Below are 16,405 nucleotides of genomic sequence, written 5' to 3'. Positions count from 1 at the left end.
TGGGAGCTGGGCTGGGAGAGGTGGGAGCTTGGGAGCCAAGCCAAGCTGCTCCTTCCAAGGGCTTGTCCTCACTGGTGCCCTGGGGACACGGGACAGCTCCCTGTGGTCACCCCACAGGATTTGGGATCATGCTCTGCCCCGTCCCTGCTTCTCCTTTGTCCCTTTCCTAGGATCCCCCCCCCCAGACCCCGTGCCCAGAGCCATGTGAGCCCTGTGGTTTCCCCTCCACACCCCGGGCTTCCTTCCTCCCCCTAAGTCACAGGATCCCTGTTCCCATCTCCCTTCCCAGCTTGGAGCAACAGCGGGCACCCCCACACCCCCAAATTCCACCATCCCGCCGCTCCCAGCCAGCATGGGAAACACGAAGGATTTTTGGGATACACTTCCTGGTCACCAGAGTGGGGTTATGGGGGGCCACGTCCCAAGGTTTATTGGGAAACACGTCCTTGAAGGAACCCCGAGGGTTATTGGGATACGCTTCCCAGTCACGTGGGGGGCCATGAGGGTTTATTGGGATACATGCCTCTATCCCCACGAAGGGACACAGATTTTTTGGGATACGCATCCCTGTCATCAGTGGGGGGCCTCCAGGGGGTCCCGCAGCCCCTCCAGCACTGCTCCCAGCACTGCTGCAACTGCCACAGCCCCGGGATCGGGCTGCTCCAGCCGGGATGAGCGGATGTAGCTGGCTCTGCCTGCCCCGGCCTCCATGTGCCTGGTGGCCTCCGCTGCTGCCTCTGCGCTCTGCCAGGGAAAACAGGGTGTTTTCCAGGGTAACAACAGGGATTCCCATCCAATTTTCCCACCATCTCAGCTCCCAGCTCTCCGTACCTGGACAGCAGCTGCCAGCACCCGGAGCGGGTCGGCACCGGGACTGCGCAGGGCATGCAGAGCCTGCGCGGCTGCACACAGCGAATCCAGCTGGGAAAAGCGGGAATCAGGCTGGGAGTCGGTGCTGAGGCCAGGTGGGAACTCCCTGGAATCCTCCTGGAAGCCTTCCTGGCTCCCGGGCTCTCCCGGCACTCACCATTGTCCGGTCTCCTGGCGCAGCTCCTCCATACCTGTGCGGGATGCAGGGAAATTCAGGGGGGATTGGGATTCCCAGGGGGGATTGGGATTCCACAGCCCCCGGCACTGACCTCTGCATGGCCTCAATCCCAGCGTCCATGGCATCAGCCCATGCCGGGGAATCGCTGCGGCCCTGCAGGCTCCGGGCGGCCGCCGTCAGGAAGAGCCCATAGAGCTTTGGGAATACCATCAATCCCATCCTGGCAACACGGCCCCTTCCCATTCCCATTCCCATTCCCACTCACCACTCCAGAGGAGCCTCCCATCTGCTCCAGCAGCACATCAGCCAGGGCAGAGAGCAGCTGGGCCGGGGCGGCCGGAGGCGGCCGGGAGCGCATCCATTCCCGGATGGCTGTGGGGATGGAAGGGACAACAGGATGGGGGTGGCCCTGGAGTCCCCTGTCCCTTGTGGGGACAAGCAGGGACAGCCCTCAGTGGCACTGGATGCAGAGACATTCCAGGATACAATTCTAAGAAGGAGCACCCCAGGCTTCCTTAATCCCAAGAAGGGATGTCCTGGGGAACTGCCCGCTCCCAGGAGGTGCCATGGGGATACAATTCCCTGGATAACGGCCCCCACACCCACCTTGGGCCGCCCGGGCGTGCGTGTGGCCGCAGTCCCCGTCACCAGCTCCCCGATCCAGCTCGTTGAGCTTATCCTGGATATCCAGCAAGGTGCTGCACACCCGCTCCAGCACCCGCTGCACCCGCACCGTGCCAGGTCCTGCAGAGAGGAGATGCATCCCTGCACGTTCCCAAGGGAAACTGAGGCACGGGGCGGGGGGGGGTGGGGTGTGTGACAAGGGACGGGAGCTCTGTACCAATTCCAGGCTCATCCTGTGGCTTCCTGGGTCCCTCCATCGGTGCTGGCACCTCCTCTCTCCGGGTGGTTGCCGGTCCCGCGGGAATGTTGGGCCATGCCATGGCCGTGGTCTTGGCGTCTGGAAGAGCCAGAGGCATGTGGCGGCTCAGGATGCCATTGGATCCTTACTGGCACATCCAGCAGCCAGGAATTCCACTCCCAGACATCCCACTGACCTCGTGTCCCGTCACCCAGCACCTGGCAACGCCCGTGCCCCAATCCCAGGCCATATTCCCACTGGGAACTCACCGATAAGCCCCACCAGCTCCTCGTCCACCCGCATGAGGGTGAGGGACACTCCGGCCATTTCCAGCGCAGTCATGAAGGATCCCACCAAGGCCCGGGCGATGCGGATCTCTCGGCTCTCTGTGGGATCCAGGAGCGAGGCAGGGGAATTCCAGAGCGGAATTCCAGAGCAGCCAGAGCCAGGGAATGGGATCCCAAGCTCCCCCCTGCACTCACCCAGGCAGCGCACAGCAGCTCCAGCCACAATTCCCAGCTCCAGGCAGGACAATCCACCCAGGTTGTTTACCACGAGCACCACGGAGGATCCTGCAGGATGGGTGGCAGGATGAGACTGGGATCCGGGGGATTTGGGGGAGCACGGAGGGGCCGGGGGGCTCACCAGGGGTCAGGGACAGGTGGGAAGAGTTGGATGGATCTGTCATGTGCTCCAGCATCGTCTCCACGGCCTTATCCGCCGGCAGCGCCTGGAGGGAACACAGAGCAGGGGAAGAGCAGAGTGCGGAGGTCTGGGAATAGGGGGGATCTGGGAATGGGGAGGAAGCAGCAGAATTGCCCCCTCACCTTCATCCTGCGCACTCCAGCCTCGCCGTGGATCCCTGTGGAGACAGGGCCACGTCACATCCCAACCCTGGTGATGCCTCCCCAGGGGGGACAGGGGTATTCGGACCCTCCGGGGATCCGAGGGGGACGCGGAGGGGCTGCTCCTCACCCAGCCCCAGCTCCATCTCGTCCTCAGCCAGCTGGAACGAGGGCTTGGATCCCGGGATGCTGCAGGGAGACAGGCTGAGACCCAGGGTACCTGTGCGGGTGGGAATGCTCCGTTAAACCTGGGGGGAATTTCGGGATTCAGGGGCTGGGGGACACAGGACAGCATTCCCACAGGATAACGCAACGCACCCATGGCTTTGGCAGCCGCCGTCACCTTCTCCACGATCTCATCCAAGCTCGCTCCCGCCTCGGCCAGAGCTCCCGCCACCTGCCCCGGGCAGAGCGGGTGAGCGACCCGCCAGAACTCCCCAAATCCCCACAAAGGATCCCGGCAGGACCTTGTGGATGAGGACGGTGCCACAGATCCCGCGGCGGCCAGCTTTCCCCGGCGTGGCGAAGGCGCAGTCGTCGCCCACCACCACCATCCGCACGTTGGCCCCCTCGGCCCGCGCCCGCTCCAGGGCCATCCCGAAATTCAGCCGGTCCCCGGTGTAGTTCTTCACGATCAGGAGGATCCCAGCTGCGGATGCATGTGGAGGCAACGGGAATGACGCAGCACTGGAGGGGGGGACCCCAAAGCTCCAGGCCGGTGTGTTCCCAACCTGCTCCGGCCTGTGCCACGGCCCGGATGGCCGCCAGGACACTGCCCACGGACGGGGATGCGAACACGGCTCCGGCCACCACTCCAGTCAGCATTCCCTTCCCGACGTAGCCTGTGGAGAGGGAGGAGGGCTCGGAACAGTGTCCGTGGGGGGGGGGGGGGGGATACAGGTGGGGCAGGGGGGTCTCACCTGCGTGCGCAGGCTCGTGGCCGGATCCCCCTCCGGACAGCAGGGCCACACGGCCACGGATGGCCGGCAGGTCATCCCGAAGGACCACCCGGTGTCCCTGGAGCAGCCGGAGCCCGGGATTGCAGGCCACCAGCCCAGCCAGAGCATCGTCGGCACAGCCGGACACAGTCGTCACCAGTTTTTTGGAGACCTGGGGGGAAAACAGGGGGCGGTGGGATAGGAAAAGGAGGAATGCCAACCCCACAGGAATGACAACCCCCCCGCTCCAGGCTCACCTCCATGGGAGCGGAGCGCAGCGCTCGGATCCGAGAATGGGATCTGTCCGGAGAGAGGGCAAGGTCCAGGCTGGAAGGGACAGCGGTCCGGAGAGGCGGGGCTGGGAAGGGAGTGGGGTGAGATGGGAGTGTCGGGTGGGAACGGGGGGCTGGCGTTGGTGTTGTCCCCAAATAGGGACACCCCCCAGGCAGGGAGCGCCTTGTGGGATGGGAAATCAGGGGGAGACCACCTCCAAATAGGGACGCCTCTGTTTTGTGATGGGGGGACTCCCACCTTCAGGGATCTCCTCTCAGCGCAGGCCCTGGACGGATCCACGCTCCCCCCTCACAGCGGGGACCCCCCGCCCCAGGTTTCGGGGGGCACAGAGCTGCAGGGAGCTGGGAGGGGGCTGCATCCTCCCAAGCGGGGCCCTCCCTTCGGGGGATCAGCGCGGATCCCGCGGGTTTTGGGGGCGATCCCCCGCGCATCCCCCTCCACACCTGCGCTCTCCAGGGTCCTCCCGTCGCCCCTCTCGTCTGCTCTCCAGGGTCCTCCCAGCTTGCTAGAGCGGCCCGTCTCAGCTGCTCTTCGCGGTCTTCCCAGAGGGCTAGAGCGGCCCGTCTCGTCTGCTCCTCCCGTGTCCCCCTCAGCGGGCTAGAGCGGCCCAGTGTCCCCACTTCCCGGAAGTGGCGGCGACGGCGGCGGAGAGGCCGCGCTCCCCGTTCCCCCCCGGTTTCCCCCGCGACCCCCCCGGGACCCCCCGGTTCCCCCAACATGTCCTACAACTACGTGGTGACGGCGCAGAAGCCGACGGCCGTCAATGGCTGCGTCACCGGTACCGCGGGGCGGGGGGTGACGGGAACACCCGGTTTTGGGGGGAACGTGGGAGGGCGGTTATGGGGTACCGGGGGTACGGGGGACACGGGGGGGGGGGATGGAGGTGCCGGGGGGCGCTGGGGGGGTTTTGGGGCACCGGGAGGGGATTGGGAGTATGGGGAAGGTTTTGGGGTAGGGCGGGGTTTGGGGGTCACGGGTGGGTTTTGGGGTACCGGGGGATTTTGGGGTAGAGGGAGGATTAAAGTGCTCCTGAAATCCATAATAGGAGTGAGAGACAGTGGGATTTGGGGGAGCTGCGGGAGCCCCAAGAGCCCTGGGAGTGCTGGGCGTGGTGGGAAGAGACCCCGGGAATGAGAATTCCTGAGAAAAGACTGTGGGAAGAGCATTCCTGGGGAAAAACAAGGAGTGCGGGCTGAGAGAAAGCAGCTGGCTGAGAGCACTGGGCACCGGGGAAGGAACGTGCTGGGATTTTGGGATGCTCCAGGGAGGCTGTGGGAGTGCAGTCCGGCACCCCGAGGTGCCAGCTGATCCCTCCTCTGGGATTCCTTCCTGCTTTTCCCAGGACACTTCACCTCTGCGGAGGACCTGAACCTGCTGATTGCCAAGAACACCCGGCTGGAGATTTATGTCGTGACGGCCGAGGGGCTCCGGCCCGTCAAGGAAGTGGGGATGTACGGAAAAACCGCCGTCATGGAGCTCTTCCGCCCCAAGGTGGGTGTTGGAAGAGCAGGGATGGAGCCGTGCCCACCTGGGCGGGGCGGGATGGGCACGTCCAACCCCTCTGGAATTTGCATCGTCCGGGTTTTTTCGGGCAGGGGGAGAGCAAGGATTTGCTGTTCATCCTGACAGCCAAGTACAATGCCTGCATTCTGGAATACAAGCAGAACGGGGATAGCATCGACATCATCACCCGTGCCCATGGGAACGTGCAGGTGAGGGGGAAGGCAGCACCTGGAATGGGAATTCCCTTCCCTAGGGATGGTTTTGCTTTGCTGGTGCAGCAGCGGGTGGGATTTGGGTTGTTCCCTTGGTGGTTCCTTGCCGGCTGCTGGATCTGGGATGGCTAACCTGCAGCCACGGGATGTCTCCAGAGTTACTCTTGGTCTCTGTGAGGATTCATGGAATTCTGGGATGGTTTGGGTTGGAAAAGAGACCTTAAAGCTTTTCCACCTTCCACTCTCCCAGGTTGCTCCAAGCCCCATCCAACCTGGCCTTGGACACTTCCAGGGATGGGGCAGCCACAGCTTCTCTGGGAAATCCATCCCAGGGCCTTCTCGCCCTCGCAGGGAAGGATTTCTTCCCAATATCCCATCTAAACCAACATGTGGAGTCCTGGAGTGGTGTGGGATGGACAGGACTTATGGATCATCATTCCACCCCTTGCTCTGAACACCTTCCACTAGACCAGGATGCTCCAAGCCCTGTCCCTATGGATTCAAGCAAATTCTGGGGAGAGTTTATGGAATAACAAATTAAATTTAAGGGAAATTAAAGCCTAAACTCCTTGTGAGGCCGAATTTTCCCTGGGAAATGAGTCCTGTGGGAATTTGTGGTGAAGGTGTGTGGCATGGCACCTGGAAAGGCATCTCCTCCTTAGCCTTGGTGGCTTCCCAGCCGGAATTCTCAAGCCCGTTGGGAAGTGTTGCAAGGAGCCACTCCTCACCTAAGGGCTGGCAACCCCTGTCCCTGTTTTTCAGGGAAAATTTCCTGGCACTTACCACCTTTTTCTTTCCCCTCTCCGTGGAATTCTCCTTCAGGATCGCATTGGCCGCCCCTCGGAGACCGGGATCATCGGGATCATCGATCCCGAGTGCCGGATGATCGGGCTGCGGCTCTATGATGGCCTTTTCAAGGTCATCCCCCTGGATCGGGAGAACAAGGAATTAAAGGCCTTCAACATCCGCCTGGAAGAGCTCCAGGTCATCGACGTGAAATTCCTTTACGGCTGCCAAGCTCCCACCATCTGCTTCGTCTACCAGGTGCCTGCTTATCCACGGATAACCAAGGTTTTCCAAAGGTTTTTTGGAAGGCAGACTGAGGGATGAGTCCAGCTCCTTCAGGTCCAGCTCTTTTTTCCAGCTCTGGGAGAGAGGAAGCAACGCTTTCCCTCAGGATTCCTGGGCAGCTCTGCCTTGGATGGGAGTGCTCCCATGTTGAACCCCCAGGAGGAGCTTAGGGATCTTTCCAGCGAGTGTATCAGATCCAGAACCAGTCATTTTCCGTAGCGAGGCCTGAGCCTTTCCTTAAAAAACAAGTCAACGACTTGCTCGGTATTTTTGGGAGGCAACTCCAGGTGTATACGAGGATCTGTAACCTCTCCATCACCTGGCTCCTCACGGAGGGAGCATTCCAGGCCTTATCTGGATGCCTGCTTTGATCCAAAGAGCCTTTCCCGTGCTGACTGAGCAAGGGATTAGCTTTCCTTTGTTAAATTCCAGGCTATGCCCGGCTCAGCTGAAATCCCACGCCAGCAGCGGCTCCATTATTCCCTGTTTGGGCACTGCTGGATCCCCCCCAAACTTCCTGCAGGGAAGAAACCACTTTTTCACCCCACAGCTGGAGTTTGGGGGAACACTTGGAGAAGTGCTTTTCCAACCTTAATGGTTCCAGGATTCCATGTCAAAACAACTTGGATCCTTGGAGCAGGAGCAGGATGTCAGTTCTGAGTCATAAAGCTCTGGATTGTTTCGATCCCTGCCTGGGGAGAGCAGGATGTTTCCAAGCTGTTTCCTTGATTCTTTCTCCATTTATTACCCATTATCCCAGGATTTGGTCTGAATAGGACAGCAGAGGCTGGGGTAATTTTTGGGAAGTTCTGAAACCAGGGGGGAATATGATAAAAACCCCTGAATTCCTGAACGTTTGCAGGAGCTGGAGGAAGAGGTGATATTCCATAGTGCCACTTGTTCCCAGGTTGTCAGAGGAACACAAATCCCAGGAAATCAGTTGTAAAACAGTGGAAAAACACTTCCCAGTCTTTTCTGGCACAGGGATTTCCTCGGGGGGCTATTTATATGTGGCAAACCTGGGAGAATGGTGCCGTGTGGATGTGAGGGGCAATGAGGAGGTGGGAAGCCTCAGCAGCTCCCTGGAATGGTGTTTTTGCAGGAGATGAGGTGGAATCTCCTCACTTCTGGAATCTCATCCACCTGTGCCTTCTCTTGCAGGACCCCCAGGGCCGCCACGTGAAGACATACGAGGTGTCCCTGCGGGAGAAGGAATTCAACAAAGGCCCTTGGAAGCAGGAGAACGTGGAGGCCGAAGCCTCCATGGTCATCGCAGGTTGGGATGACCTTGTCTGTGAAAGATCTTCCCGTGGTTTTTCCAGGCTGGATGGCTGCATTTTTCCAGATGGGATCTCTCATGTTTGTTGTGTGTCCCGCAGTGCCGGAGCCCTTTGGAGGTGCCATCATCATCGGGCAGGAATCCATCACCTACCACAACGGCGATAAATACCTGGCTATCGCTCCTCCCATCATCAAGGTGAGGGGATGCAGGGCTGCTGCATCCCAAAAAATCCCGCCTTTCCCAGGCCTTCCAGCCAGGAGTTCCAACCTCTCTTGTCCCAGGTGTGGTCTAACAGCGCCACTTACTTGGACTTGCAGAGGTTTGGGCTTCCCGGTCGCTGAGGGGCATCCATGATCCCTGTGTGCTTCCACTTTCTGTGGAGTTCTTGGAATTTAGTTTGGGCCCCAGGGAATGGGACTAATTAGGAATTAGTGCATGGTCTGGGCACAGTTCCAGGGCAGAGCCTGGTTTCGTTTCAGGCAGTAGAAAACATGGATGAGCCTCTTGGAGACTTGTCCGGAGGAGAAAAGGCTTAAAGATTTTGGGACAGCAATTGGGCTTGTGGGTTTTTTGGGAATAACAGGCCACATCCCACGTTTAATCAGAGCAGGAAGCACCAATGGCATGGCTGAGGTGCTGCTCTGAGCTGAAAGAGGGCTGGAATTGCTATCCAAAGGTCCCTTTAAGATGGAAATAAGGACAGGCTAAAAACCTTGGGGGAAAAAATGGGAGTATTGGTGCCTCGAGGTCTCAGTCTGCTCCTGGGGCTCTGGAATGGGGAATGTGGGATCCTGGAGCTGTGTTACCTGCACAGACCTTCTGGGGACCAGTTTGGGGCTGTTCCAGTGGAATCCTAGAATTCCTTGCTTTCCCTGCAGCAAAGCACCATCGTGTGCCACAACCGCGTGGATCCCAACGGATCCCGGTATTTGCTAGGAGACATGGAAGGGCGGCTCTTCATGCTGCTCCTGGAGAAGGAGGAGCAGATGGACGGCACTGTCACCTTGAAGGACCTGCGTGTGGAGCTGCTGGGAGAGGTAGGAATCACCTGGGCCATCCCTGGCACTTGCCTGGGATTCTCCCAAGTTGGGAAAGGCTCCGTTTAGGGCTGAGTGGCAATTTTGGAGCAGGGGGTGTTGATGTTTCACATTTGTCACAGCCCTGAACTGTTGGTGGCTGGGAAATTCCCTGTGGGCACTTACTGACACTTTCTTCCCATTTTTTACACCATCTTCCCGGTTTTTTTTTCCTGGTACTTGCACTGGGAGGAGCTTGGACTCTGTGGGATTTACGAAGGGATCAAATCCCCTTCCCACACCCGGGGTTTTGCTGTTGGGTAACAGCTTAGTGGTGGAAGGGTGTGCATGTGTGCCAGGACCTTTCCATGCCACATTCCACCTGCCTCTTCTCACTTCCCAGACATCCATTGCCGAGTGCCTCACCTACCTGGATAACGGCGTGGTGTTCGTTGGCTCCAGGCTCGGAGATTCCCAGCTTGTGAAGGTACATGGCAGCTCCTGGCCGTGTGTTCCCACAGGACTGGATTTCCATCAAAACCTGGAGATGCGGATACATTTTCCCATCTTCCCCTTGCCTGCCCTTTCCCCGTCCTGCTCCTTGAAAGGCAAAAAGTGATCCCAGTGTTTATTCCCAGCTCAACGTGGACAGCAACGAACAGGGATCCTACGTGGTGGCCATGGAGACCTTCACCAACCTTGGGCCCATCGTGGACATGTGTGTGGTGGACCTGGAGAGGCAAGGCCAAGGCCAGGTAACATTCCTGTTTTTCCCTCCTTGCTGCTGGGAATTTTTGGCTGGGTGTGTCCATAAAATCATAGAATTCCAGAATGGTTTGGGTTGGAAGGGACCTTAAGGATCATCTCATTCCATGGGCAGGGACACCTTCCACTAGACTGGGTTGCTCCAAGCCCCATCCAGCCTGGCCTTGGTGGATCTTTCAGGTCCCTTCCGACCCTAACCATTCCAGGATTCCATGATTCTAGAATGGGTTCCCCATTTCCATGATCCCAGAGAGGAGTGGGAGAGCTTCCCAGCCACAGCTGGTATAGTCCATCTGCTTTTCCCTCAGCTGGTCACCTGCTCCGGGGCCTTCAAAGAGGGATCGCTGCGGATCATCCGCAACGGCATCGGGATCCACGAGCACGCCAGCATCGACCTGCCGGGAATTAAAGGTGTGGGAGGTGTTCCACAGCCTGAGAGGGGACGTGGTGGGCACGGATGAGGCTGGGATGTGGAATTGTGAGGATTTGTGGCCTCCTTGTTGCAGGGTTGTGGCCGCTGAGGTCGGATCCGCACCGGGAGACAGACAACACCTTGGTGCTGTCCTTTGTTGGCCAGACCAGGTAAAGGTGGGATGAGCTGATCCGGGCTCTCAGCCCCATGTCAGAGCAGGAATTAATGGGAATTCCCTTCCCTGCTCAGGGTTCTGATGTTGAACGGAGAGGAAGTGGAAGAGACGGAGCTCACGGGATTTGTGGATGACCAGCAGACGTTTTTCTGCGGCAATGTGGCGCATCAGCAGCTGATCCAGGTAATTCCAGCACAAGGAATATGTGGATTTGCCTCTCCTGGTGCCACTTGGATCGTGACTTATCCAGGGTAGGGGTTGGGAGTGCTTCCCTGAGATCCGATGGGATCAGCAAACAGGATCCTGGGTCCATGTTTCTAAGGGATATGGAAAGAGGAAGGTTCTTGCTGTGCCACCCGCCTTGGAAATGCTGTTTTCCATTATTTTTCCCATCTTTCTTCCCAGATCACCTCTGCCTCAGTGCGACTGGTCAGCCAGGAGCCCAAATCCCTGGTGAGCGAGTGGAAAGAGCCCAACGGGAAGAACATCAGCGTCGCCTCCTGCAACAGCAACCAGGTGGTGGTGGCCGTGGGAAGGGCCTTGTACTACCTGGAAATCCGGCCCCAGGAGCTCCGGCAGATCAGGTGAGCCCACATCCTGAGGGCTCTGGGGATGCTGGGATTTGGGATCCAGGCGGACACCTGTCTACCCTCCTTCCTCGCAGCTGCACGGAGATGGAGCACGAGGTGGCCTGCCTGGACATCACCCCCCTGGGAGACTCCAACGGGATGTCCCCGCTCTGCGCCATCGGGCTCTGGACCGACATCTCCGCCCGCATCCTGAAGCTCCCGTCCTTCGAGCTGCTGCACAAGGAGATGCTGGGAGGAGGTAGGAGCCTCCCAAGGGTGGCAGGGGTCACTGGCCGGGTCCTGAGCGACCTCATCCATCCCTTTTCCTGCTTCCCACAGAGATTATCCCTCGCTCCATCCTGATGACCACCTTCGAGAGCAGCCACTACCTCCTGTGTGCCCTGGGGGACGGAGCTCTCTTCTACTTCGGCCTCAGCCTTGAGACAGGTGACCTTTTCCTTTCCTTTCCAGTTTCTTGGGAAAGATCCTCCTTGCTTTCGCAGCCTCATGCTCAGATGGGACTGGCTGAGGGCTGGCGGATTCCTCCAGCACGCTGGAGGAAGGAGATGGATTCCTCAATGTGGGATGTGCTTACCCACACTCCTGTTTTTCCCTGAGGTGGTGTGGCAGATCCCAATCCCTTCTCCCTTTGAATCCAGGCTTGCTGAGTGACAGAAAGAAGGTGACCCTGGGGACACAGCCCACCGTGCTGAGGACATTCCGCTCCTTGTCCACCACCAACGTGTTCGCCTGCTCCGACCGCCCCACCGTCATCTACAGCAGCAACCACAAGCTGGTCTTCTCCAACGTCAACCTCAAGGAGGTCAACTACATGTGCCCCCTCAATTCCGACGGATATCCTGACAGGTGAGCCTGCCACAATTTCCTCTTCCTGAGGAATATGGAGGAGTGGGAGGTCCTGGCTTTTCACCCCGTGTTTTCCATGATTTTTTTCCCCCACAAGTTTGGCCTTGGCCAACAACAGCACCCTGACCATCGGCACCATTGATGAGATCCAGAAGCTGCACATCCGCACTGTTCCCCTCTACGAGTCGCCCAGGTGAGGATTCCTGGGATGAGGATTCCTGGGATCCGGGTGCTCCACTGCATGGGACGAGGGTTGGGGTGACGTTGCCATCCCAGGAGCAAACAAACAGCCCTTGTTGTTCCAGAGCTCTTGGAATGGCCTTTCCAGGCTCTCCCAGCCACATGGCTCTGTTTATCCCACAGGAAAATCTGCTACCAAGAGGTATCCCAGTGTTTCGGGGTGCTCTCCAGCCGGATCGAGGTGCAGGATGCCAGTGGGGGCACCACAGCGCTCAGACCCAGCGCCAGCACCCAGGTGAGATCCCAGGCTGGGTCATCCCTGCGCTGTGGGGATCAGAATTCCTGATCCGGCTTTTCCTTCATGGTCCTCCCTTCCAGGGCTTCCAAAGCTGTGAGTCCAGTCCAGTTCCTCAGCTGGGCAGGAATGGGTTGGTGGGATCTCTCCAAGGGGGTGGCACAGCCACTGTTCCACCTGATCCCTCTTTATTTTTGGGCGCTGCTCCTTCCATATCCCATCCAGGCTTCTGTGTGGTCTCCAAGGTTTTCCCTTTCCCAAGGATCTGGCTCTGGCAGCCACAGCAGTTGACACAGAGTGTATACTCATATCAACACCATCACTCAGCCCTGCAGGAGCAGGGAGTGTGTCCCTTTACTCATTCCTCACTCCACCTGCTCTTCCATCCCTTTTCCTGCTCCCCGGCTGCCTGGAGCTCTGTGGATATCCCGAGTAGCACTGGGATGTGACGGATTTTCCTGTTTCCCAGGCCTTGTCCAGCAGCGTGAGCACCAGCAAGCTGTTTTCCAGCAGCACGGCTCCGCACGAGACATCCTTCGGAGAGGAGGTGGAAGTGCACAACCTGCTCATCATAGACCAGCACACCTTCGAAGGTACCTGTCCCATCCCAAGATCCAGCTCTTCCCATCCTGGAGAAGCCCAGGGGAGCTTCAGCCAAAGCATTTTCCTGGAGGAACATCAGCCATATTTAGGGAATAGCAATTTTTGATGGCACGAGGTGGTGGGGAATAGGACAGGGAATCTCTAGGATGTGTCTTAAGCTTTCACTTCAAGGATTTTGGGATGCCAGTTGTTCCTTCCTTTCCCGCTTTTTTTTTCCCCAGTGCTCCATGCTCACCAATTCCTGCAAAATGAGTATGCCCTCAGCCTGGTCTCCTGCAAGCTGGGGAAGGATCCCAACACCTACTTCATCGTGGGCACTGCCATGGTGTATCCCGAGGAAGCGGAGCCCAAGCAGGGCCGGATCGTCGTCTTCCACTACTCCGATGGTAAGAACGAGGTGTTCTCACTGGGAAAAATCCTGCTGGTTTTGGTGGGAGATCAGGGATGAACTCCTCAGACCCTGGAGTGCTTGTGTCCCAGGAGCAGGCAGTTTTTCCCAAGGAATCAGCTGTCAGGATCTGTAGGTTCTGTGTTCCCTTCCCCCCACCCCCCCCCCATCTCCTAGAGAAGCCCAGGAATCCCTCACCAGCCCTGGATTCTGGGATTTGCTTCCCATGGCACTTGTTCCCCCTCAGAGAGAGTTTTTTGGGAGGCAAAGTTCAGGACAGCTCAGCTGAACTTGCCAGCCTTGGGATAAACAACCCAAGCTTTATTCCAGGGAAGCTGCAGAGCCTGGCTGAGAAGGAGGTCAAGGGAGCTGTGTATTCCATGGTGGAATTCAATGGGAAGCTGTTAGCCAGCATCAACAGCACGGTAAACATGACCCTGACCCTGACTTTTTTTGGGAGCATGTTTGTGGATGTGGATGTGAGCCAGGTTGAGGGTGCACATCCCAGCCCCCACGTGGAGTATCCCGATCCGTGTCCCATCCCGCAGGTCCGCCTGTACGAGTGGACAGCGGAGAAGGAATTGCGCACGGAATGCAACCACTACAACAACATCATGGCCCTGTACCTGAAAACCAAGGGGGATTTCATCCTGGTGGGAGACCTCATGCGCTCCGTGCTGCTCCTGGCCTACAAACCCATGGAAGGGAATTTTGAGGAGGTGCGGAAGTGGCGCTGGGAAGCCATTCTGACAGCTCTGGGCACAGGGAGCGGTGTTGGAGGGGATAAAAGGAGGAGTTTGGCTTGGCTGGATAAGGTTTGACACAGATCCCCGTGGTTTCTGGAAGGATGGATCCCTCCATTTCCAGGGAACTGGCTGTGGGAAGAGCAGCTGGTGCCTGGCGCGTGGGAGGTGCCATCTGGGATGCCTGGTGTCCACTTGGAATGGGGGTTTAAATTGCTGGAGTGCCTCTGGCACGGGCTGCTCCACGCTTTCCCAGGATGTTATCCAAGTGCCACTTGGAGCAAGACCATCTCCAGGAGTGCCTTTCCTGCTCAGCTGCTTCCTGGAGCAGAGAGGGACAGGCTGGATCCCACGTTGTTCCTGAATATTGGTGTGGGGTGGGATGAGCATGCAGGATCTCAGGCCAGGCCACCTGGACACAGCGTGTTCCCTCTTGGCCCCTTGCAGATTGCCCGGGATTTCAATCCAAACTGGATGAGCGCTGTGGAGATCCTGGATGATGATAATTTCTTGGGAGCAGAGAACGCTTTCAATCTGTTCGTGTGCCAGAAGGACAGGTGAGCTGGATGGGATGGATTGGGGATGGGATGGGGTGATAGGATCTTGAGGAAAACTGGAGGAGCATTCCCAGCTCTTGGGAGCAAGGGATAGCTTTGGAGTGCCCCCATCCGGGACTGAGCAGAGTGTTTGGGATTCCAGCGCGGCCACGACGGACGAGGAGCGGCAGCACCTGCAGGAAGTGGGATTATCCCACCTGGGAGAGTTCGTCAATGTCTTCTGCCACGGATCCCTGGTCATGCAGAACCTGGGAGAGACTTCCACGCCCACCCAGGGATCCGTGCTCTTCGGCACCGTCAATGGAATGATCGGTAAGGAGCAGGCCCTGAGGATTCCCTGCAGAATCTTGGAATACTTTGGGTTGGAAAGCTCATCCAGCTCCACCCTGTGCCGCATTCCGAGCCCCGTGTCCGTTACTCCCGTGCAGGCCTGGTGACATCCCTGTCGGAAAGCTGGTACAACCTGCTCCTGGACATGCAGAATAGGCTCAACAAAGTCATCAAGAGCGTGGGGAAGATTGAGCATTCCTTATATCCTTTGGCATTCCAGCCAGGAGCCGGCGCCGGGTGGGGTTTACCGGCTGGAGAGGGTGGGAGCGGGTTTGCTGGCGCCCTCAGAAATCATGGAATTGAGGTTGGGAAAGCCCTCTGAGAGCACAGAGTCCAACCATTAACCACGTCCAGGGCTGGTGTTATTCCCTGTGGATTTGGCTCCTTGACGGCGGCACCTGGAGATCGTTCCACACCGAACGGAAGACGGAACCAGCCACGGGATTCATCGACGGGGACCTGATCGAGAGTTTCCTGGACATCAGCAGGCCCAAGATGCAGGAAGTGGTGGCAAACCTGCAGGTGAGCTTGGGAATGTGGCCTTGGATCCTTCAAGGACCTTGCTCAGGAGTCCAGGCTCAGTAAATTGTGGAATTGTAGAGTTATGGAATGGTTTGGGTGTGAAGGGACTTAAAGGCACCTCCCACCAGACCAGGTTGCTCCAAGCCTCGTCCAACCTGGCCTGGAGCATTTCCAGGGATGGGGAAGCCACAGCCTCTCTGGGAAACGCTAAATCCACACCTTCCTGAACGATCTGGGAATGGCTTTTGGCACTTGCCGAGGTCTCCAATGCCTTTTCCTCCCTGCGCAGATTGACGATGGAAGCGGGATGAAGAGGGAAGCCACCGTGGATGACCTGATAAAGATCGTAGAGGAGCTGACCCGGATCCATTAGCAGGATTCGGGATCATTCCCTACCCCTTCCCTCCTCATGGAGCAAGGGAATCCTTCCCCAGCTGTGCCCAACACCAGCGGCAGCGGCCGGAGGGGGACGGAATCTCACAGGGGGAGCAGCTTGTTAGGAATTTGGGGCAGTGTTGGTCATCTCCTGCTGGGATTCATGGATTCTGTGGACTTGGCTGTGCCCAGAACTGTCCCTTTCCGTGGGTGATCCACCGGGATCTGATGGCCTCGCCTCAATTCCCTTTTCCCTGGTGTCCTTAGATATTTTATTACTTTTTTTGGCTTTTGGTTTCGCTTTTGATCCTGGTTTTTTGGTTGGTTTTTTTTTTTTTTTTTGGATTCCTTGTGGTTTTTTGGAAGAGGAATCAAAGCTGGAGGAGCAGCCGAGGCTGGAGCTGAGCAGGATAACTCTGTCTCCATAGGATCCATGCCTTGCTCAGAGAGGGAAGTTCTGGGAAGTTCAAGGTGTTGCTGATTTCGGAGTTTTACCAAATAAAGTAGTCCAAGAGGAAAGATCCGTGTCCTGAGGAATGGTGATATCCGTGTC

General features: G+C 58.0%; 2 protein-coding genes and 1 long non-coding RNA gene across 4 annotated transcripts; 1 reads left to right on the top strand and 2 right to left on the bottom strand.

Moving 5' to 3' along the window:
* Window positions 1-399: 399 nt before the first annotated feature.
* On the bottom strand, window positions 400-4,414 carry TKFC (triokinase and FMN cyclase). The gene is made up of 18 exons (XM_032111843.1): window positions 4,225-4,414; window positions 3,951-4,051; window positions 3,676-3,865; window positions 3,487-3,597; window positions 3,223-3,404; window positions 3,074-3,152; window positions 2,886-2,975; window positions 2,738-2,772; window positions 2,556-2,640; window positions 2,393-2,482; window positions 2,180-2,296; window positions 1,890-2,009; window positions 1,655-1,792; window positions 1,314-1,420; window positions 1,140-1,243; window positions 1,028-1,061; window positions 832-921; window positions 400-744 (listed from the first exon to the last, which is right to left on the bottom strand). The coding sequence occupies exons 2-18, from the start codon at window positions 3,954-3,956 to the stop codon at window positions 574-576; spliced, it is 1,749 nt and encodes a 582-aa protein (XP_031967734.1). The 5' UTR covers window positions 3,957-4,051; window positions 4,225-4,414; the 3' UTR covers window positions 400-573.
* A 194-nt stretch (window positions 4,415-4,608) lies between these two features.
* DDB1 (damage specific DNA binding protein 1) lies at window positions 4,609-16,371 on the top strand. The gene is made up of 27 exons (XM_032111759.1): window positions 4,609-4,765; window positions 5,330-5,478; window positions 5,583-5,699; window positions 6,525-6,746; window positions 7,935-8,049; window positions 8,153-8,250; window positions 8,934-9,092; window positions 9,475-9,558; window positions 9,710-9,826; window positions 10,145-10,247; window positions 10,343-10,418; window positions 10,498-10,606; window positions 10,829-11,007; window positions 11,088-11,251; window positions 11,332-11,439; window positions 11,652-11,859; window positions 11,957-12,052; window positions 12,223-12,334; window positions 12,804-12,927; window positions 13,159-13,323; window positions 13,656-13,750; window positions 13,874-14,044; window positions 14,516-14,625; window positions 14,768-14,937; window positions 15,054-15,156; window positions 15,354-15,477; window positions 15,767-16,371. Exons 1-27 carry the CDS (start codon window positions 4,705-4,707, stop codon window positions 15,848-15,850), a joined length of 3,423 nt encoding a protein of 1,140 aa, XP_031967650.1. The 5' UTR covers window positions 4,609-4,704; the 3' UTR covers window positions 15,851-16,371.
* LOC116445446 lies at window positions 5,604-6,570 on the bottom strand. Of its 2 annotated transcripts, none has more exons than XR_004240792.1 (2): window positions 6,486-6,570; window positions 5,604-5,873 (listed from the first exon to the last, which is right to left on the bottom strand). It is a non-coding gene; the product is annotated as an uncharacterized LOC116445446 (long non-coding RNA). The 2 variants fall into 2 exon arrangements; XR_004240793.1 differs by having other exon boundaries at window positions 5,604-5,893; window positions 6,486-6,566.
* Window positions 16,372-16,405: the final 34 nt, after the last annotated feature.

Source organism: Corvus moneduloides, chromosome 6, assembly GCF_009650955.1.
Source record: "Corvus moneduloides isolate bCorMon1 chromosome 6, bCorMon1.pri, whole genome shotgun sequence".
NCBI lineage: Eukaryota > Metazoa > Chordata > Aves > Passeriformes > Corvidae > Corvus > Corvus moneduloides.
The sequence above is the reverse complement of the archived record's forward strand: the minus strand, read 5'-3'. Positions and strand labels throughout refer to the sequence as shown.